General features: G+C 35.8%; 1 protein-coding gene across 2 annotated transcripts in view; it reads right to left on the reverse strand.

The window, feature by feature from the left end:
• The window catches only part of LOC124365749 (A disintegrin and metalloproteinase with thrombospondin motifs 12-like), a 121,397-nt gene that overhangs the window by 41,775 nt on the left and 55,335 nt on the right, over nt 1-24,287 (reverse strand). For both annotated transcript variants that reach the window (XM_046821741.1, XM_046821742.1), the window contains exons 3-4: nt 7,435-7,585; nt 5,771-5,960 (exon numbers count right to left, since the gene is read on the reverse strand). In XM_046821741.1, coding sequence (XP_046677697.1) covers nt 5,771-5,960; nt 7,435-7,585 — 341 coding nt within the window. The remainder of the gene's footprint in view (nt 1-5,770; nt 5,961-7,434; nt 7,586-24,287) is intronic.

The raw sequence follows: 24,287 nt of genomic DNA on the forward strand, positions 1-24,287 counted from the left end.
CCAGGACATGAGTTGATTTTCTGCTGTCATCTCTCCATCATGCGTGGTCGCAGAGAACCTTCGCTTTTGCGCTCTGCTGAAGGACGGCCACCATGATGGACATTTCTACTAGTCTGTGATACCCTGCTCATATTCTTTATTTATTTGTTATTGTTGCCATTTATATAGTTTATATTTTGTTATTTAATTTTAAGTTAGTTTTAGATATTATTTAGTTATTTCTTGGATTTCATTAGGAGCCCGCTCTTAGTCGAAGGATACCGGGTGGAATTGGCATTTCTTGTTTCAAATTATGGCGTTTCTAATTTTTGTATGCAGGTGCACCTGACGAGGATTGTTTGAGGTATACTACTGCAGGCACTTTTTATTTTTTTTATTTATAGTATATATATTTACCATTTATATTCACTGGATAGGCCTATGCTGTGTCTTAGTAAATGAACCTGAGTATACTGACCACGGTGTTCTTTTTTACCTAGTTTTGTTTTGATCCGGCATCCCGTTGGCCACCATGGGCGCGCGCTTCCCTGATGGTTTGCTGTGGGTGTGCGAGCGGCGATGTTTGGTTTCAGTAGTAATACTCGTAATCGCGACTCTACTCGTAATTATTGTGTTAATAATTATTGACTGTGTTAGTTAAATAGACTCGTGTGAAAATAGATAGACAATTTAGTTAAAATTGGATTGTGATTGTATAAATTAGTGAGTTTTATAAATGATTAGTTTATTTAAAGCCAACAGTTTGTTGATATTACATTTAGGTTTATTTATAAGGTATATAAATATTTAGTAGATTCAATATGCGCCGAGTGTTTCATTTAAGCAATCCCACAACAGTTCTTTTTATAAGTTTACACCTTTATTTACCCCTATTCTACGGCATAACACTAGGCGGAAGACGAAATTGAGCTGAAATCATCAATTCATAACATTGCAGTTTGGAATTGGTGGGATTTGGCTGAGAGAGGAAGTGGAGTGTGGAGTGGGGTGTGGAGTGGAGTGTATGTATGTGTAGTACGGTGAAAAAGACGACTGGACATGTGTTGATGACATGCCAGGACTATGATGAATGTGTACAGGAAATGGGGAAGATTCTTTGTTTGAAGTTTATTTTTGACGACGGGAGGATTGTGAAGGAAATAGGATTTTTTCCGGACATTTGCATCGTTCAGTGAAACAAAACACCAGTAACACTACGTTTTGAGATCTGCAATCTGATATCTTGTTCAGGTAAATAACTAACCTAACACATAATTGCAAACTAGGTTAAAATAAACAAATCATACCAGAGCGTTGTGACACGCTTAAGCCAGGAATCACAATCATCATGTTATGTGTCAACTTTACTAACTCTAAAACATGCATTTAATAAAACACTAAACACAACACTTATTATTAAAACTGAACTACAGAATACAGATCACAGTACGTCTGCATTCATTGACCAACCACCTGCGACTGACCAGAGGTCAATATCAAATGGCGATCGTCACGGCAGAAACAAGCTGGTGGCAATAAAAAGGAAGAGGAACAGGAATGGGCCGGGCCCTTTTTTATTATTGGTTCATGCTACACAACAAACGATTGGATTGGTTGATTGCCATCTTGATTAGTTTATCCTTAGTTAAGTCAACTCATGTATAAATGGTGGAACCGTTGAAAATAAATAAATAAATAAGTGCTAATGTATTGAACGATGGTAAACGTCCGGAAAAGTCCTGTTTCCTTCACATGGGGAAGATGTTGAGAGAGATGGGTTTACGATGAAGGGAAGAGAAGCTAGGTGGATACTAAAGACTTGTTCGAATGTTTTAGGACACTGGCAAGGGAATTACGAAGCAGAAGAGAGGAAGAAAACGAAGAAGGCAGTAGGAGATTTGTGGTGAGGAAACTTCTGTCCATTCATTAAAGGAAACAACACAGTTACGAATATGGATGAATGGACTTGTTCGCTTGGCTAAATAATGGCAAATTTATATCACACTAAGTAATGGACGTTGGGTTCACACGCTCCAAGCAAATTCCCGAGGCAATTCTTTGTAGAAGAAAAGAATGAGGTGAGTTCGACACGATCTCGTACTAAGCCCATAACTCAACTTGTCCCCGCATTTATCAGATCTCACCGAGTTGCAGGACTTGTTCACTACGCCCAGGAATAACTTAATCAGACAATCGGCGTCCTCGACTACCGGCCTCTCCACCTCTCAGGTATCTAATTGCTATAGGGGGTCGCTAATCCGTACAGCATGGGTCGGTGAGGTGAAGGCCCGAAGGTATTCATGCTTCGGTCCGCCGATTGTATCTTATACAACTCTGATTAGTGTGGATAGTGGATTCATCAAAATTACGAGGTATTTATAACCATTCAAGGAACCATAGAAATACATATAATAAATCGAGAATTATTACTGATCGTGTTGTTGATAATGCTAACTTGGTTAGATATTATCCAATAACGAAACTTTTCCCATCTACTCCACAAATAAATATGTGGCCGAACAATCTAAATTGCGAACGTTTAGGCTTTGATGATTTTGTAAAGGATAGATCATTACATTTTTAGTTATTTTCACTTAGGACTGGCAACTGAAATTCGTCATAACGAAAATTCTTTACGTAAGTAAAAGAAATATAGAAATAAAATTTAAAAAAATTTGCATTCAAAACTTAAACAAACATCCACATATTAAAAGTTCAAACCAGGCACCACACCAGTTAAAAATTAACAGCCTGCATTTAATAACATATCGGGCAAATTATAGTTTAACTTTAAGATTCAGACTAAGACACTATCCTCCTAAAGATATTTATAAACCAGTCCACTGTGTAACGTTTTTAGAGTCAAGAATAACAAAGTTAAAAAGTCTTCATTAACTTAAAAGTTTACATTTCCAATCTAACAAAATAAAAATAAAAATAGTCAATTTTGTGCTTTTAAATGTCAAAATAAAGAGATTTTATGATCAAAAAGTGGTCCTCAAACAAGCGTTTCTAAGGCGATGCTGGTCAAATACTTCCTGGAGTCACAGAATGCAATCCATGCCCCATAACTTTTACATAACTGCTTGAAGTTAAGGTAATCAAAGTTAAGCTTGATAGGCCAGGGACCGAGAACCAATACGTGTAAGCACATATCCTGTCTTTTTCTTCAAAATTTATAAACGAATGTCGCTTAAGAACGAACTGATAAAGACCACACAACTAAATACAGAGACTTAAGGGTCGGTAATGCTTCGCTAACGCTGATTTATCATTTCTTTACGAATTTTATGGTTAGTTTTAAGTTTTCAAAGCTAAAAAAACAGATACCAGATAAACACCATATAGTAGATTGTATTTTTTTAGCATTTTTTTAGCTTGATACATTTAAAACCGACCACCAGATACACAGATATTATATCACTGTCAGACAAATGGTGACTTGCTAACGATGTTTTAACGTTTATTTACGTGTATGACGGTTGGTTGTCGGAATGTTAAGATAAGAAAAACATGATTTGATATAAAAGGTATAATTTAAATATTTAATCCTTTTTGTACCCTTCCATTTCTACCTCCACCACAAGTAGGTGACTGACAATCAATTTCTTTCTTAGGAATTTCCTCCTTGTTAGAAAATATTCCTCTATCGTGTTTAAGAAAAGCCAGGTTATCTCATGGGCTATAAAAACCACAAGCAAGCTAATAACGAGAAACCCCGATTTTGATTAATTATTTGTTTCGGTGAATAAATAATTTTCATAATGAAATGGGCACTTATATAATTAACACAGCGGCTGGCCAATTCCAGCGGAAAAGTACCGGACCAATATACAGTTGTGACAGGGCCTAACCTGCACCGGAAGTGGAGGATCAGCTGTTTACCACCACCCAATTTGTATTTGGCACGACTCGACATACAATCTGACCTCTGGAATGAATGGCCAACCGGTTCCGTCGCCGTGGCCCAGACCACAAAGTCCCTCCAATTTGTCCAATTCGTACTCATCGTTTTCTACTTCTTGGTAATGCCTCTCCGACGATAGACGTTTCGGAGATTATTCGATCTGGTACTTGTCCAACGCGAGAGGTGGATTGATCAGACCTTGAGGGTGGTGTTGAGTCGGATGTTACAAGCTGAAGAAGGCGGAGGATCGATACAAGTGGTGAAAGGCATGACACTAGTAAGATTTGAGTGGTAAAAACATTGTGTTCTTGAATAAAGCCATCATTAGCCTAACGTTAGATTGTTATAACAGACTAATATTACAGTAAAATGGTGTACCAAAAAGACATAGGTCTGACTGCTTTTCAGGAATAATTTCAGATGCCATGAAGAAAATAATAACCAATTAATGTTCTGAGCAATTTATGTAGAGGTGCATCAGACTGAACAAAATATAATTATTCTACAGATATATGTCAATGTTTTAATACAAATATGTTAGAGTAATTGGCTGAGCTTTGGCGAAGCCTATCACTACAGACGCGGGAGAAATTAAATGTCTGTCTGTCTATACACACGATTTCTCGAAAGAGAATTGATCTACATACTTGAAATGTTACATAAAACATAATTTATATATAAGCAACGCTGAGTTACATGATGATGTTGACACTCTATGGGATTTGGCAGAGCATTAGTGAATCACACTAGTCTTAGGGATAACCATGGTGGCATTGAGAAAAGAAGAAAAGTAAATTTGTAAACAAACAGAGTACAAAAATGAGATTTTATCACGTGACGTGTTTATTCATAAAGTAAAACGACAATTATAGAGTGAATTGAATGTTAAAAGTCGGTGAAAATATTTGATTTCAGATCACTATTTCGTCGTATTATCCTCCCTGTTCACCGTAACTTTTCTTATTTGAACACTGCTAGGAAACCTAACTTAATAAAGAAAAATGTGATTGTATCATATCTTAAGATATCTAGAGAAAGATTTTATCTCCAGGCTTTAAATTTTGCATTACATTTTATTTCTATATAAACAAGAGTAAGTTTTATGATGATGGTACATGCCAACCATGGAATTCGGCTGAGCGCCATTAAAGGCTATGACTCTGTAAGCTGACACAGTTACTCTTTTGCCAAAAGAATCTTGGTTTCAAGAGGAAACATAATACGACCATAAAAGAGAATTCAAAATTTTTGTCCAGAATAAAAAGACGCGTCACTAAAGGCTGACTCACTCAATAAGCTCACACAATTTCTCATTTTTCTGCTAGGGGATGAAACATTGTGTTCTCTGCATGGTCTGATGTGTTTTGTGTTTTTTATCTGTCCACAGGACATTTCAAGGATGAGCTACAGACTTTAATTGTTGTTTTAAATCTCAGCGAAGCCTGTTACGCCACATGTGGCTTGGCGTACTTCTATGTTTTGTAGGTATACGTACTTGCATACTTACAAGAAATCAGAATAAAAAACTCTTATATTGCTCTCTGTTTTTTAAAATTATCAACTTTTAGTACAAACCTATTGAATAAACAACAGAGGAGTACTCCCCTCCTATTAACTACATTTCCTTTGTCTTGTACAAAGCAATAAGTGGTTCTTCTGAATGATGACAACTACAAAAGATAAGAATGTTCTCTATCCACTGACCAGCCCATTGCAGGCGGAGAGAGCCACAGAAGATCAACTTTTAGTACAAACCTATTGAATAAACAACAGAGGAGTACTCCCCTCCTATTAACTACATTTCCTTTGTCTTGTACAAAGCAATAAGTGGTTCTTCTGAATGATGACAACTACAAAAGATAAGAATGTTCTCTATCCACTGACCAGCCCATTGCAGGCGGAGAGAGCCACAGAAGATCCACGATGATTGCGCACGACTCCGCGATAGTGACAAGAGGTCTTGTCACGGCTGACCTTGCGAGTTCGGACTCCGCGATGCACTCTCAGTTTGGGGGAGATGAAAGCGCTGCTGGGCTCCAAGTCCAGGATTTCATCTTCTCCAGTTACTTTCAGCCTGGAACATATACAAGTCCTCAAATCGGTAGGCTAATACAAGCCACTTAGGTTTGTGCCGTTCAAAACACAACTTTGGAAGAATAGCATTTTTCCAAACTGATAATGTAACAGACTTGAAAGTAACATGAAAAGAACAAGTTAAATGATTTCATTAATCATTTCAACAGCACTTATTTCGTTGTATATTTGGTCTTTAAGACGTGTTATCCTTTGTATTCTTCTTGAATGTTTTTTATCCGATTAAAATTATTAATAATAACTTAACTATATTTAATATTGTTTCCAATTTGTTATTGACGATGTAAGGTTTGAAAGAATAACAAGATTTCATACATTTTCCATCGTTGTATGTTACAAAAGGTATAACACAACGTTCCTAGGATCGGAATCTATTCTCTTCGTCAGGTGGGGGAGGTATTAATACATAAAAAATAAAGAACATAAAGAAGAAAAGAAGGGAAAGAAAACGATTAAAACACCCTAAAGCTGCTTGGTGTCCAGTTCAGGCATTGTCTACAGGCGCTTTTCTTTTCATTCTTCTTTTTATCTGTTCTTTATTTTTGCATGTATTAATACCTCCACCCACCTGACGAAGATGATAGATTCCAATCCTTGAAACGTTGTGTTAAAAACACGAACATGAAAAATGCCCCAAATCCTGTTAACTATTGTATTTGTTTAGCCTGTTTTAGGAATCTTATGCCATACTAGGTATGCCATTGTAACGGCAAGTGTGAATGGCCCAGAAGCCAAGAATATAAGTTTTCAGTTTTCAAGTTTTAATGTGAAATTTATTAGCTCAATTGAATGACAAAGGGTTAAAACCTCGTCCTATCAGTTCAGTTTCTAAATGATACCTTGCTCACTCACATCTACATTGGAATGGCATTATATCAACAAATCTGAATGTACTACTAATTGAGAATGTGTTTTTCTTGATGAGTCATAACGAGTAGTGTATACACTTACAGGAAGTCATGATTCTTTTTCGTACCTACATCCATACACTTCCAATATCTGAAATGGCATAGCTATGTTGATTGATTCAATACGAGTTTAATCTAGTTCCATTTCACCTTCCTTTTGGTGCATCGTCTGAAATCTGACACTGGTACAGATGGTACTTCTGGAATCTGGTGCCCAAGTCTGTGTGAAGAGATCCATAAAAAGCGACGAAGATGTTCCACACAAACTCTGCTTCGTTTTGTCATCAGACACCTAGGCTAGATACCTAGCAGATATTCTGTGTAATCTGGGTGAAGAGGTATTCCCATTCCCTCATTAGATGCATAATTGATCTACATTTGGGAATAGTTGTAGGATCATGTTACTCAACAACGATTGCTGTTAATTACTGTGTCTGATTTCGCAGATGATCATTTGAAAAATGATGTCTTTGTGAGCGTGTAATTATATTAGAGAATAAGTTTGGAAATAGGGAACGAATACATTGATAATCACAAAGATATTACCTATAGTGCAGCGTCTCCAAGGGGGCGTCTCGTTTGAGGCGACGTTGTCGTTCGTGGTGGTGAGATAGTTCCTCCCCCAGAGGTCGACCTCCTGGTGTTATCTTCTGCGGAACTGTTACCTCAAAGTCGTCCACCTGCTGAGAGTAGAGTCCTACAACAATACGACATCAGTCAGAAAGGGTTTGGATAGAGGTACACGCAAAAATTAACGTTACACCTGTTTAAATAAGATTTGTATTGCTAACACATTTAACTGATGTAATGTATTACTGATTATGCTGGAGGAACGTCGTGGAAGAGTAGGGGGTGTAATTGAGGTTTGGAAAGTGGACCGAAGCTTTAAAAATATATTGGAGCAATACGCATCATTTGTTGTACTGTGCTTAGAGATTATAAAATGAAGTGGGAATAAAATGTTTAGTGCTAATAGTAGGAATACATTATATCTGTTAAAACTAATTTCTACAGTTGTTGGCATCAGTAACACTGGTAAATTAATGCATTTGCCACTGGAGATATGAATTGTATGACTGCTTTTATTTTTATTACGCGTTAAATTATTACTACTGAACCAGGCTTCAGATAAGGATCTTTGTACGATACTTTCAAGCTCCGTTACATTCTAACCTGTAACAGATAAAGAGCAAATTTGAAAACGTTGTAGATTTACCCATTTCTGCAAATAATATAACGGATAAAGTTGTGATGTAAATTAAAAACAACAAAGAGCCCAGTAATGACTCTTGAGGAACTCCATATGTAATTGATTCCCACGATTAAAAATATGATTCCGTTGATGCATTCATATTTGAAAGTTTTTGTTTTCTGTTAGACAGATATGAACACTGCCAGTCGTTAAATTTCCCACCTATGTCGTAATAATTAAGTTTTTGTTATAATAAACCTTTTTCAACAATGGCATTTAAAACTGAGTCCACTGCATTTTAAACTTCTGATTTTGTTGAAGAATTATTAATCAAACAAATCAATTTCTACATAAAATATTGTGTTTTTAAGATGATTTAAAATACGAGATACCAAGATTTTTTGATAAAATAGATAAAATCTGTAAAATAGTAAAAGATATGTGTCTGTAGTTTGACACATCTCTCTTATAGTGTACTTATTATTCTCCAATGTTTAGTTCGGAAGTAAACAGTGCTGACGTTGACCTTCAAACCATGGATGGATAAGAAATCCTACACTAGCATAATATGAAAGCTAGTATAAAATGATAGTACTCTAAGAACGTTATTGTTTTCCACATAGCATTCAAGATGATTATACGAATTTTAATTGTACTCAACTTCATGAATGGACACGGGCTGGCAACGAGCCATGTCTTGTTTACAAACAGACGTTATTTTCGCCGTAGAAGTTAAATCAGTTCGGGTGTTGGCGCAGTGGCGCCAGGCAGGATCGTTGTCCTCTCAAGTTGTTTGTGTGGATTCGACCTCTGGCTTGACCTACACTTTATGTCCTGGTCCTGAAATTGATGAAATTGACTTCCAATTCTTGACAGTTGGTGTTGAAAACTTTCATTCTCTTAAAAGATATTTTATAACTTTATTTAGAGGACTATTTTAAATGGTGGGAGGGATGGAAGAGAGAGAAAAAGAGGGATCATATTCTTGAACAAACTGACCGCTAGTATCATCGGCAATTAAAACTTTTCTTCCTTTATTTTAATACTGGGATTTTTATTATTATATTTTAATTTTGTCAACGCATCGTGTAAATCTTTTGCAACATTGTCTTTGACGGTTTATTAGAGATTTAATAATTAAAAAAAGGGTCTTTGCTTGAACAGAAGACTTATAATCGTTTATCTTTTGTGAGAATCCCTCTGATGGAGATCTAAAAGCGCGAGAAAGCAGCGGAAGTCAGAGTTGCGGAATATTTATTTAGCTGCTGCATGCTAACGCAATGTGAGCAAAGTAATGAAATCTTGTAACCAATCAACTGGCTGGAAGCAGTCCAATAAACAAGATGGCTGCCCCAGCTGACGGCTGCAACACCTGGCCCATGTCTAATTAATTAACCATCTACAACTTCTTCCTTCCCGAGTTGTTAATCTTCTGACTGGCTACTTCAGGTACTCTGACACTCTCACGGCCAGAGATGCGTCCTGACAAAAGTTCAAACGTAACGTGTTAAAGATTCATTAGAGCTGCAGAAGATTATACCAGCAATGTCAGTATATGTTGAAGAAAAATGTCAAAATTAAATCACACGTTCAAAAATGAATTTAAATCAAATTTAAAACGGGAAGAGAGCGGATGGTCGCACGATATAAAACGACGAAATTTCGGTCAGAGTCAGAGATTGCTCAGGATTATATTCTGTCTGTGACCGTAGCACTTTATATCATTACCATCAACCTTGTACTGTAACGAAACTCCTTATTTTGTTTCATGAGATCCTCGACAGGCAAAGGACAGGCAGAAGAAGGCTTAAAAAGGACATGCTATCCTTAAAAAACTAAATATGAAAGTTATACAATACATCTAATTATCTCGTCCTTCGAAGTGTTATTATTGTTGAGTTAAGCATACATATTTTGCTTGTTCTGAAGTCAAGTTCGATCACACTGACATGACAATTGAATGTGGCAGAGTCATTAAAGTGATATCTCATAAGTGGTACGACTAGGACAAGTTGACAATTCCTGTAGATAGACGAAGGTTGCATAACAATATGAGAGCGGCGAGTCTGAAAGGTTAGAGTTGGCGCCAGCCTTTGTCTCTGGGCTTTACTGAGGAAGATCTGTGACACGACAAAATGATACCGTCTCATTAATATAGCAAAACAAGTAGGTTATCTGTTATTTTAGGTGAACACAGGTCGCATACAAATGAGAGAGATATGAGCCTGGAAGGTTAGCGTCACCGAGGAAGATCTGTGACACGACAAAGTGATATCGTCTCAGTAGTATCGCAAAAAAGTAGGTTAACTGTTATTTTAGATGAATGCAGATCGCATACAAATGAGAGGGAGGCGAGGCTGGAAGGTTAACGTCGGAGCTAGCCTGTCTCTTAGATTTACTGAGGATTGTCGGCGACATGTCAAAGTGATATCGTCTCAGTAATATGGCAAGACAAGTAGGTTAACTGTTATTTTAGGTGAACGCAGATCGCATACAAATGAGAGGGAGGCGAGGCTGGAAGGTTAACGTCGGAGCTAGCCTGTCTCTTAGATTTACTGAGGATTGTCGGCGACATGTCAAAGTGATATCGCCTCAGTAATATGGTAAGACAAGTAGGTTAACTGTTATTTTAGGTGAACGCAAATCGCATACAAATGAGAGGGAGACGTGGCTGGAAGGTTAGCGTCGGAGCTAGCCTGTCTCTTAGATTTACTGAGGATTGTCGGCGACATGTCAAAGTGATATCGCCTCAGAGACACGCGTAGGACAAGTTGATTAATTGTTACTGTAGATGGACGCAGATCGCATACAAAGTGAGAGCGGCGAGCCTGAAGGTTAGAGGCGGCGCCAGGCTATGTCTCCGGGCTTCAATGACGATTATCGGTGACACAACAAAGTGATATCGCATAAGTGACACGAGTAGGGCAAGTTGATTAACTGCTACTGTAGGTGGACGCAGATCGCATACAAAATCGAGAGCGGTGAGGCTAAGTCGGTGCCAGCATAATAATGATAATAATAATGATAGTGTCTTTATTCCCAGGCGTCCTTCGAAGTATAATCTTTGATTTACAAGACAACTTATAACACACAACTTATGTCAATTTACTAATACATTTATTCATTCAAGTATTTAGATTCATATAAAAAACTAATGAGAAATAAGAACATATTCCCGTTTATTTTTTTCATGTTTTGTGACAATTTCTTTCAGATTGAATGGCAAGTGATTGTATCCATGGGGTGCAAACTATGAAAAACCCTTCCTTCCCAACTAAAATCTCATTCGTGACAGCTGACCAAGCTATCTTGTCTCGTACTGCACTCACTCACGTAACTTCTATGAATTAGCTTACGGTTTAAATAATGTGGACTTTGTGTCAACAGTATAGTATGTAAAATCAAGAAAGATTGAATAATGCAACAATCTGTAATGGGTAGAACTAGAGCAATTGTGAGCTTATTCGCTGATGAGGTAAAAATGTTTTAGAGGTTATATGAGTTTTAGAGCACCGTTCTGGAGCCTTGTAAGAGTATTTGTATTTTCCAAATTAAAACTATTATCAAAAATAGGTATAACGTAATACATTGGTAGAATAATCAAAGATCTGACTATTTGCAGCTTCAAGACTATTTCTAAATGGTAATCTCACCTCGATAGATGTGTCGCACTTGAGGTAAAAAGTTAAGTATAAAATTAAAATTGACTTCTAATGTTTTTTAAACATTTACACATATTAAAACTTTCACTGCCAAGTAACACTGAATTATTTCATCTATGGTTTCTAATTCCATACAAGAAACCGAAATCCTAACTTTCAATATAGAGTATTATTGTCGGGAATGAGTTGAATTCCACGATTTTCCGACCATCGTTTAGCAGCCTCCAAATCAGTTTTGATTTCCTTAAATGCTGATGAACAATTATCAGACGAGTATAATAACACAAGCTGTGAGTCGTGAGCATATGAATGAGGAGAACAATAGCTTAACCGCTCTCCAAGATCAACGGTATTTATAATAAATAGAATTGGTCCCAAACAACTGCCTTGAGGGACTCCACACATCTAGTGAGGACCGAGGTGGCTTTTTAATCACATTTTGATGTTTGAGATCTACTTGATTATGAACTATTCATACAGTAGAGAACTATTCCACTCAGTGTTTGTTGAGTTTATTAAACTTTAATTTGGCCATGAGCAGTTCATAGTTCACAGATCAAATTCTGCAAATAATCTAAGGCAGCCATTATACTTTCAAGACGCTTATACTTAGCACGGTAGAGGTAGTAGGGGAGGGTAGAGGTTAAATGTAAGAAAGGACCATGTGGTCCTAATTTCGCCTCAATAAAGAAGTGTTTCTTTCTTTCTTTCTTTCTTTCAGTACAATTCATCAGATTCATTGAGAAGCGCCGCATCAGTGCTGAATTTCTGTATCCCAGACCCCTAGAAACAAGCCACCTGTTCAACCACTACCTTTTCCATTAGTTTTGAAATCACTGGAAGAATGGATATTGGACGAAACTTGGATAGTAACAATATGTTTCTTGACATCACTATGTTTTATTGGCGACATCATAATCTTATATCGCCTCAGTGATTTGTCAATTGTTTCTGAAAATGGACTCAGATAGCATACAACAGCGAGAGCAGCGAGGCTGGAACCTAGATGTCGATTAGCGGTGACACGACCACGCAATGTTGCCTCAGTTGTTCTGGTGGGCAAGCTGTGTTACTGTAGACAAACGCTCATTGTCGCGTGCAAATGGGAGAACAGCATAGCTTAGGCGATACGACCAAGGAATATAGCTTCAGTAACATGAGAAGATGAAGTTGATTAACTTTTACTGTAGATGGATGTAGCATAAAAGGACGTAACTGCGACGCTGGAAGGTCGAAGTTGGCGCCAGCACCACACTGGTGAACTGTGGGCGTCACCAAAGTTATATCGTGTACCGTCAGTAAGACAAGACATAATCCGGTTGATTAACTGTTAATGTACATGGAATTTGAATGCATAAACATAATAGACCTACAACGCTAGAAGTTCAAAGTCGGCGCCAGCAGTTGTCATGGCTTAACTGTGACTGTAAGCGAGTCGTCAGCCCATAATTATTGTCTGATTGTTAGCGAAGCCTAGCAGGGATTGGAACAACTCATGTCTTTCTTCACGCTATCTTGGAAGAGAATTTAACTACAGACATGTTATTTAGCATGTGGCTCCATAGAAGTGACAAAATAGAAATATGTGTATCATTTATTCGATGATGGTGTATGTCTCTTCATGCAATTTGGCTGAGCGTTAGTGAGGCTTAGCTTTTCGCAGGATATCGCGAGAACAAATTAAGCCATGGAATTGAAAATTTTTTAATTTTTTTCATCACTAAGAAGTTTACAACATTTCTCTTCTGTCTGTGTATGAATCTGTCTGTCTGTTTTCTACAGACTATCTCTGAAAATGGTTGAGGTATGGACTAGAAATTTTATATGTAGCTTTAGTAATAGATAAAAAAACTCAAGTTTGATTATATGTGTTCTGCTGAGCGTTAACGAAGCCTACGACTCAGGAAGATACTTGATAACGAATTGGGTTATGGACTTGCTAGTTTGCACTTTTCTTTATTGATGACCCGAAAAAGTCTTCAAAAAGTCTTATTAGGTGGCCATACTTGTGACAAACAAGTAAAATTCAAAAATAAAGAAAATGATTAATATATCATAATAATCATGCCCTCTCCTCCCATACTCTTACGTTTTTAGTTGAATAAACACAAAACATATAGTTTTAATGTTTAATACTGTATGTCTGTCCAATAATAGTTATTCAAATTAAAGCTGATAAATGAACTCATCTTCGTAAAATGTAATGGCTTGAGAGCCATATTGGGTGCAGATGTTATCCCCCTTTGGAAGTCAACTTGTATTGTGAGTATTTTCTAAAACGAGAACTATCACTTAATTCTGGATTAGATATACTCCAAAACAATTTGGCCTACATTGCATTAGGTTAGTACCTACTGGCGGTCATCTATAGGAAAATATCTCTGGATACTGGATCATTATCGAGTAATGTGCCAAGTCTGACATTTATTCAAATGGCCCAAGAGTGGTGACTGCTTTATAAGTACACATCTTAAGAGAATACTTTCCGTTTAGCTACATGTATTATAACTGTTCAGTTATTATTCAGTAGTTTTAACACGTTTACTTTAGCAGACATTATACAATCAAGTAAGAACGTAGCCATGAAAAGTTTTGGGGGGGTCCAGACAACTGATATTTTCCTGTAGTGGACAGAGAGTAAGGCCTCATATTGTCCCTTAAAATGTTATTGACCATATCCTTTGTTGAGAACGATCTTTCAGCAGTACGTGTCAGTAATACTGAATTAGTTTAATAATAATAATCGTTTACTAAGAAAGTAATACAAAAACTTGAAAATTTGGTGGGTCCGGACCCCCTCGTTGGCGCATTAATTGAATTGAAGAGCCACATTAAGAATAGTTCTCATTCAGCAACTTTGTTGGCAACAACAATTCTTTTTTTACAGGTACAAGAGTAACGGTGAAAATTCCAATAGGAGACATAGCTGTAACAGTACAACAGTAGATTACGTAACAGACAAGAGAACCGTGTTGCAAGACAAGCTCGTGAAAGAGATGCAAGAATGCAGCACCGGCGCCAGCCAGAATTAACCCGAAAGCCTCATAAAACCAATCCGCAATCCGGCAACAATTGATGATGGCTGGGCCATTGTCTTCCGACAATAAGGTCGCGGACTGTTGTTGTCTAGGCACAGTTCGTGCCTTGGCCGCCACGCCGCGCTGCCGCCGCAGATCTACGCTCGTGACTTCCCTACTGACACGAGACAGGGATTGCAATCCCGGGATTCTCGGCATTTAAAGTCAAGATATTTTACTAAAACCAAGATATTATTGATAAAGTTTGTTTCCTGGAAACAAATAACTGCCATATTAATTAATCTACATTTGGATAATAAAATGGCAATAAGACAATAAAAATGTGTAACTGTGGCAATAAAAGAAAGAACTTCTAATACCTAAAAATAGTGCTTGTTACATATTTGTTATGTTTTCATAGAGATTTATTATTTTTGTATTTAAAAGGATTACTACATTATATTACTTGTAGTAGCAGATTTGTTTTTTTTGTTGCTATAATTTGTTATTCATACCGTTTTCTTTTACTAGCTTTACAGTTATTGCTGTATAACTCGATTACATCTTAGACTGTTTATCTTATTTAGATTTGAACTACGAGAATTCCTTTTATCAGTTATAAATAGTACCAATATGAAATGTTTATATCATTGTAAATAACTTATTTGTATTTATAGCTTATTTTAAAAATATGGTTAGTGGTTACCGTTGAAATGAATAACTAAATAAATAACCCCGTTATATCATATATTTTAATTTCAGCTAAATATTTAATATTTATATTTGCATATATACGGCAACTCATTCAGTACAGAAAAAAGCGTCTAGAAACAAGGATAATTGTACACCGGAAAAAATATTAAAAGTACTTGATCTGATTTAATTTCAACCATACTTTTTTTTAAAGACGCTTTTATTTTGAAAATTTGTTTGTAGTGCTTGAAGTTTGTGTTTTACCCTTTAAAACTTTGAAAAATGTATCTTATTCAATTAAATAGGCCTATACAGGGTGTTCTGAAAAAAGGTGCCCATAAGTCAGGGCGTGATTCCTCACATCAAAATAAGAAAAAAAGGTCTAATTAACATAGGTCCGAAAATGCTTAGTTACCAAGTTATACAGGGTGAAAGATTTCGTCTGAATTTCAGTTCCCCTGCTGCAACGAAGCCCTACGGGTATTTGTTGGCTGTTAATTAAGATGTACAATTTAGCGTACTTTATGTAAAATGAACTGAAAAATTGAATAAAACCGTTTCCAGACCTGTAGCTACAGTAATTTTTAAGATATGTGACGAAATACGCGAAACTTGGTCCCGAAAAACAAGTTACATTTAGGTTTGAAGCAGATTTACTATGTTAAATGTACAATAAACACAAAATATTTTTTAACGGTACTTGTAGAAAATTTAATTTCGAAGAGAAAGATGTAAAATAAGTCTATAATAGACAAACGCAAACTTTAAAAAATAATCCTTAATTACATACAAAACTCATGAAAAATAGACAAAATCTGTTAAGCTCTCTACAAATGTAATATTGAAATTAAAACAGCTGTTTTATTAAAACAAATTAATGAGTTACTATTATTTTTTATCAAGTAAATATTTTTAACAATCATACATTATCATACATAAAAAAGTTATCTGAATTATCATTCAACAAAAAAGTTACACTTGTCCTAAAAAACTAACCACGTCACAGTAGATGTTCAAAATGTTTCCCCTCATTCAAAATACAAGCATCCAGCCGTCTTCTCATAGACTGCCGAACTCTTTCGAAGATCCCAGGTGTCTCACGTATCCTTTGAATCCCGTTAACAATCCTTATTCGCAACTCTTCTATGGTATCCACAGGCGAGTCGTAGACAAGCGTCTTTAAATGTCCCCATAAGAAAAAGTCTAGAGGATTGAGGTCAGGTGACCTTGCAGGCCATGCTACTGGGGCTCCTCGACCAATCCATCTGTTTGGATATGCTTCATTTAAAAATTCTCTTACTTGTAATGTGTAATGAGCTGGAGCTCCATCCTGCATGAACCACATGTTGTTGCGTGTGTATAGTGGCACATCTTCGAGTAACTCATTCAGATCAGTCGTCAAGAAATGTAAATAATTTTCACCATTGAGCGTATCAGGTAAAAAACTAATAACAATTTTATCACCCAGAATAGCAGCCCATACGTTTATAGAAAACTGATATTGGTGACGGTTCTCTGAAATAGCACGTGGATTTTCAATTGCCCACATGTGAGTATTGTGGGTGTTAAGAATAGCCATTCTTGAAAATTTTGCTTCATCAGTAAAGATAATGTAATTTAAAAAATGTGGATTTCTGCACCTTTGGATAAGCCATTGGCATAGCTGAACACGAGGAAAGTAATCTCGAGGCAAAAGAGCCTGGACCCTTTGATAGTGATAAGAATGCAACTGCTGCTCGTGTAAAATCTTCCAGACAATTGAATTACTAACACCGAAATCCAAGGCTAGTTCTTTAGTACTTCTTCCAGGATGATTCTCTATTTCGTCCAACACGCCCTCCTCCAATTCAGCTGTACACGTTGTACGTGGCCGTCCTGATCTACCAACTTTTCCAGATTTAAAGGTTCCCGTCTCGCTTAGCCTTCTATGAATGGAAGAAAACATTTTATGAGTCGGTAACTGTCTATGAGGAAAATGTTCCTGATAGAGTCGTCTAGCCTGACGACTGTTGCAATGTGCAAGACCGTACATTAAATGCATGTCTGCCATTTCACCATTAGTGTACATAATATTCATATTACCTGCCATGATGAATAAGATATTATTAGCTATCAAAAATTAACTTCAACGGCACTCGCACTAACTTGTATTAAAGTACATATCAACACACGCACTTAATGAGCAATGGAAAAATAGCTGCTTGTAATGTTTATTTAAATTATTATAAACAATGTTACATTGTTAAAACATATGTTTTAAATAGAAATTATTTTGTTTCTCAAATCAAATATTTTAATAAAACAGCTGTTTTAATTTCAATATTACATTTGTAGAGAGCTTAACAGATTTTGTCTATTTTTCATGCGTTTTGTATGTAATAAGGGTTATTTTTTAAAGTTTGCGTTTGTCTATTATAGACTTATTTTACATCTTTCTCTTCGAAATTAAATTTTCTACAAGTACCGTGAAAAAATATTTTGTGTTTATTGTACATTTAACATAGTAAATCTGCTTCAAACCTAAATGTAACTTGTTTTTCGGGACCAAGTTTCGCGTATTTCGTCACATATCTTAAAAATTACTGTAGCTACAGGTCTGGAAACGGTTTTATTCAATTTTTCAGTTCATTTTACATAAAGTACGCTAAATTGTACATCTTAATTAACAGCCAACAAATACCCGTAGGGCTTCGTTGCAGCAGGGGAACTGAAATTCAGACGAAATCTTTCACCCTGTATAACTTGGTAACTAAGCATTTTCGGACCTATGTTAATTAGACCTTTTTTTCTTATTTTGATGTGAGGAATCACGCCCTGACTTATGGGCACCTTTTTTCAGAACACCCTGTATATTAAAAAAATAAAAATATAAGTATATAGAAGGCGATGATGGAACAATTATATTTAAATTTGAGGAAAATTATTTAAAATAGTACAAAATTTTCACTTGAAGATGTACTAGTACAATTTTATATTTTATTAAATAAAATAATTTAGAGTAGACATGATTTTTTTACATATTTAGTTATTTTGTTGCAAAATGTTCAGGAGTGAATTCCGGAACTCAGGATTGCGCTTTACTGATCTCCGAATCCTGGGATTACAAACATGGTTCAAGACTGCAACTTTTATTTTATTTTATTTATTTCCCAACGGATTACACCATTTTACGATAGATATATACAATATGTGAACATATGGCATGATACAATGATTTGAAGCTCAGGCAAGCAAAGTAGGTAATTGACTCAAAAATATGGATTGAGAAATGGCAATTACTAGATAGTGACTGGATGTAAAAGAGCCAGGTACAGTTGTTGAAAAATCACAGTGATGATGTGATACTGAACTACACTAGTATACCAAAATAAGTAGGCAACTAAATACGTTAATAAATATATAAAGATATTTGGTAACATCATGCACAGCGATAATGAAGTGATTAATCTGAAGCAATGCTACAAGTAACATACAAGTTAATAGATTGCTACTTGAAATTACTAAATAGATTACAAAACTAGATTACACAATACGTTGCAACAAATCTAATAAAGTCCAATCCAATTAGTTTAAAGTCCAATTGCATGTTTGGCTTGTCCCTTCTCATACCTTAAGTTTTTTTAAAGTTTTAAATTCCGTTGCATGTTTGGCTTGGCCCTTTGTGTTTATAAGTATTAGTCATCTTGAGAAACTATGTAAAACTGTAACCCGTTGTAAATTGGTCTTTTGACCGTTTGAAGTTAAATAAATAAATAAATAAATAAGAAATAAATTATGATAACAACAATAACAATAGCAATAACAATAAAAATACTGATAACAATAATAATAAAATAATAATGACAATAAATTAACACTGCAAGTTACAACAACACACTACAGCAGCTACCTGCTGCTAGTGACTCCGAAAAGCTCAAAACTTCATGGATATAAAAATGTTATGTGTAGAGTATTGAAATAGTTATGTACTATCACCATCTATTAATTATTTATATACGTATATCTATGCTCTCTGTAAATTTCACTGTTGATGCATTAAGTTATGTTTAGTTGGTAATAAATATAGTACGAGTGAAATAAAGCATGTTATTGGAAGAATATCTCCTGATCCTTCTCGACCTATCAGAAGACAGCTCATCCTTCTCATCTGGTATCCTTGCTACCTCGTGATTGTTCTACGCCGATCCTTGATATAGAAGCATCACTATTATGCTAACCTGACCTATCCTTGTATTCCTCCGGTACTATGTTGTACGAAGAATGCAAGTTTTATTTGAGTAATGTTTATACATTTAGTTACATTACGTGCCAAGGACTATTTCGGTACACGTTAATGTGAGCTGTTTAAAGTTATTACGGATAATGTAGTTTACAAAAATGTTATTTTCAAATTAAAACCTGTAGCCTATTGAGATACACAAGGAAAGAACATTTCTTTACGAGACGTATTTCCCTTCCCTTCCGGCAATTATTTAAAAAATTTCGTTAACAGGAAAATAGACTTCATGAATAAACCAATGGCGAAAATGAAAAGAATGCCAATGAATTCATTGAAAACGAACAGAAATAAAACATTATTTATTGTTTGTTATTTATATCTGTACAACATATATCTCCTTATGTGAATTCTTTTTGGTACCTGTTTGAACTTATAACTTTTTTATGGTCATATTTTAGGAGTACTTGTCTGATTACAAACAATTATTATCCATACATTATTTTAACCACGTCTAAAGGGAATAAGTTACTGAGTGTTCCGTAAGTAGGTCGCCATTTTGAATTTTTTGATAGTTTGTAATTCTGTGTTTCATCCACTGAAAACATTATTGGTTTAATCCACCTTATATAAAAGTAGGGAACTACTCTGATTTGATTTTTATAGTGTTCAAACAAATAAATATCCTTTGGACAGTGGTATACCATAAGAAATGTTATTATTTGACAGTTTTACTAAAGTTAAAGTTTTGAGGGCAACTCAAAATTCTCACATTTACACCCACTTTAAGTGACCCCATCATTGCAAAGGGCTTCAAAATGTAGCAATTTTATAAAAATTAGAGATTGATACCTACTTTCCAAACGACATAGCGACAAATCAAATTTGAAATGAACTCTTCACGGTACAATTACTATTTCGTAGTATTCATGTTTGTATTGCGTGGAGAAACCACGTTATTTATTTGCAGGAGAGTTAATAAATGGACAAAATTATAAAAAGAAATGTTTATTTGAAGTAAATAAATTTAGAACTAGGAGGATCCCAGTATTTACTAAGGATTTGTTAACGGCGATAGTCTGTCTTCATGATACAAGAGACTTGATTTTTATGTTCTATTCCTCTTCCGTTCAATGTAAAACTGAAGCATTGAAGGATGTTCCTGATATATTGAAGCAGTTTACATTGCACATAACCCCATTTTTGCAAATATTCAAAATGTCCAAAACTATTAATAGTTCCTTTCAGAGCTAAAAAAAAGAAACACTTCTTTATTGAGGCGAAATTAGGACCATATGGTCCTTTCTTACATTTAACCTCTTAAAAATATGTCTTATCAATGCAAATTAAGACTTATTAACTATAACTTACACTTGCAGTATTCCATTCACTCTTCCATTCACACAGTCACGATTCAAAGAGTAGCCCCGCCGCCCGCCCCAATCATCCGGTCCAGGTATTTTCGTCTCAGCTCCGCCACAAACCGTTTTCGGCTCTCAATTTGTTTGACATGATCTGGTAAGGAGTTCCATAATCTACAGGCGGTAACGGTGAAGGATCGGTAGCTAGCTTTATTTCAACATGTTAAAATTACAGGAGCTCCGCTCTATACTTACACATCATATGGAAATGTCGACATTGGAAATCCAAACCCTTTACCTTCAATTTCACGTATTCCATGTAGTTTTTGATACATTTGGCGTGATTTTAAGGGTGTACGCAAGTTTTAATTTTTCATCAATTAGTTTTACTTTTCCTGGGCAATTTTGGAGAGCTTTCATTAATACGCACGTCACTGGTATGCATGTAGTGGATTTAGTTTTTATCGATTTTAATGTTAAATTATTTAAGATGTTGTTGATTATTGTTTATGTTTACGCATGTTCCTGATCATTTATCTTTTCTTGCTAGTTATTTATTGTTACTTTTGCATGTGTCAAATTTTGTTATCACTTAGTTGTTATTTAGTTCTTATCACACCACACATATATTACTGTTGCTTCGTTTTTATATTTAACTATTTATTATTGTTTTTGTTTTTTTTTTACCTTTTCGTTGATTATTTGTTAACTTATATTTATTACTAATTCGCAGTTTTTTGTTTACTTATTTTAACACTGTTTGTTATTTAATTATATATCTTAATGCATTATATTAGTGCTATTAATAATTTACACTCTTATTAACTTATTACATGTACAAGTGGTGTAATTCCGTTGGAAGAATAAATAAATACATAAATAAATAACCTCTTGTAACTTCATTGATACGATGCTCTGATAATTGCCCATGTCACTAATCCCTGATGCCAAGTTAAGGCCATACGAAAATGGGCCTTTTTGGAATTCGGGAATGATTTATAAGAGTAAACAAAACAGAATTGAAACATCCAAACGTATAGGAATTCGTTTAGATGAATCCGACCTGCCTAAATGTACAGTATATATTCCATTTATATAAGGAATTATTCCTGATTACGTGATTATTGGATTATTACTATCTTGGAAAGGAAGATTGATTCTAATTCACTATCAGCCCAAATAATCCTAAACCAATCAGTCGTTTATCTCTGTTTAGCTAATGGATTGCAAAGGCCATTAGTTCCAGCCAAAAAAGGATCACGGTTTAATCACTGCTTTACCAATGACTATGTAACTGTCATACACAGAAAATCCCTGCCTGAAGAATCCAACATTGAGATTAAAAATAAGGAAAAACGCGTTACTTTTTCAATCAACAAGATAAGTGTTGCAGCTGTCAGGTGGGCAGCCATCTTGTTTATTGGACTGCCTCCAGCAATCTGATTGGTTACAAGATTCGATCACTTGTTTGCATTGCATTAATTTGCAGATACAAGATGAACGACTGCTTGTCAGATTGCATTTCTTAAACTATTGATGGAAGATCTAGAGAAGCTGGCATTGCATTTAGCCTTTGTGATTTCCGTGTAGACCTACAGAAAACTTAGGGCTTCAGGTGAGAATAATGTTATCTCTCTTACAATATAAGAATGTTAAGGGTTTCTTTTACTTCACGAGTTCTTGGCATCTCTCAGGAATGTTTCTTTGAGTCTGGAACAAGCAGATAATTTTGAAGTAACTCAATTGCAATTCTAAAGCCAACCATAATCAATTTGATGTGAACCGACTGAAATCTATCATTCCTATTTAATTTCTTGGAGCTTAACAAACTGTGGCTATAAAAATGTATTATTGAAAATCCTGAAATCGTGCAAAAATGTGTGCAGTTTATGTAAAATTATCATGATCTTTAGTCTCAAAACCAACTCCGAAACTATGAGGGAGAAAAACTTGAATCTAATATATATACAACCGCATGTGTAACTGACTGACTGACTGACTCACTCACTCACTCACGTATACTAATTCTAACCTACTTCCAGATGAGTTAGAGACTTGAAATTTGGTACACTGATAGCTTTCCACGTGTAACCACCAGGAAAATCCCGAAAAGTGAGAATTTTTCATTTTCAACCCCTCAAAAAAATTCCCAAAAAATCGCGCATTCTTCACCCCTGCAGGCATTTTTTGTAAGCCCGATAGCGGGCGAACCGTTGGAGCTAGCTCGGATCTGACGGAAAATTCATAGTCAGGAATGAAGTGAACTACAAAAAAGGTCTAATGACTTTTTGCTCTATCTTCCATGGTTAAGCGACAAAACGCTCGAACATTTGAAATTCCAGAGATTTTTTCGATAAAAATAATGTTTCAAGCCCGATAGCGGCCGAACCGTTGGTCGTAGCTCAAATCTGATTGACCCATCAAATTAGCAAATTGCGCGATCTACAGAAAAGGTCCAGTAATCTTTTGCCCTATCTCGATTGGTTTGGCCGAAAAACGTGATTATGTACAATTTTGTTGTAACTTTTACGCGAAACTTTTGTTTTTGGGGTCGATAGCGGCGAAACCATTGGTCGGAGGTCAAAATAAGACTAACGTTTTATTTAGGAAATAAGATGACCTACAAAAAAGGTCCAGTGACTTTTTACTATATTTCCCTTAGTTTGACCGCAAAACGCGATTAAGTGAAAATATTGGACATTTTCGCCTAAAAATTTACATTCCGGGCTTGATAGCGGCTAAACGGTTGGTCGTAACTCAAAACAAATTTTAAACGGGATTTAGGAAATCACGTGATCTACAGAAAAGGTTCAGTGACTTCGGGAGTTGGCTGAGCGTTAGCTAAGCGTCAATAGTAGATAGGGACAGAGGAATATTTATTATGTTCACAGACACAATACCCTCTAAAAAAGGCCCAAGTGTGTCATTAACCCCCGGTAATATTAACCCCCCCCCCCCGGGGATTTCCTGGTATGACCTGATAACCTCCTGTACATTCAACCCCCTGATGTGTTAACCCCCCTGGTAACATTAAACCCCCCCAGGGAATTTCCTGCCATGACCTCATGTCCGAATTTTACCAGTCACCAAATCTCTTAACCCCCCCCCCCTGGGAAGATCCTGGTATGACCAGATAACCCCCTGGAGACTTATCCCCCGGTAACGTTAACCCCCCCTGGGAATTTGTTCATATGACCAGACAATATCCTGACGAAATTAAACCCCCTCTTGTCTTAACCTCCTTAACATTAATCACCC

Source organism: Homalodisca vitripennis, chromosome 7 (genome assembly GCF_021130785.1).
Source record: "Homalodisca vitripennis isolate AUS2020 chromosome 7, UT_GWSS_2.1, whole genome shotgun sequence".
Taxonomy (NCBI): Eukaryota; Metazoa; Arthropoda; class Insecta; order Hemiptera; family Cicadellidae; genus Homalodisca; species Homalodisca vitripennis.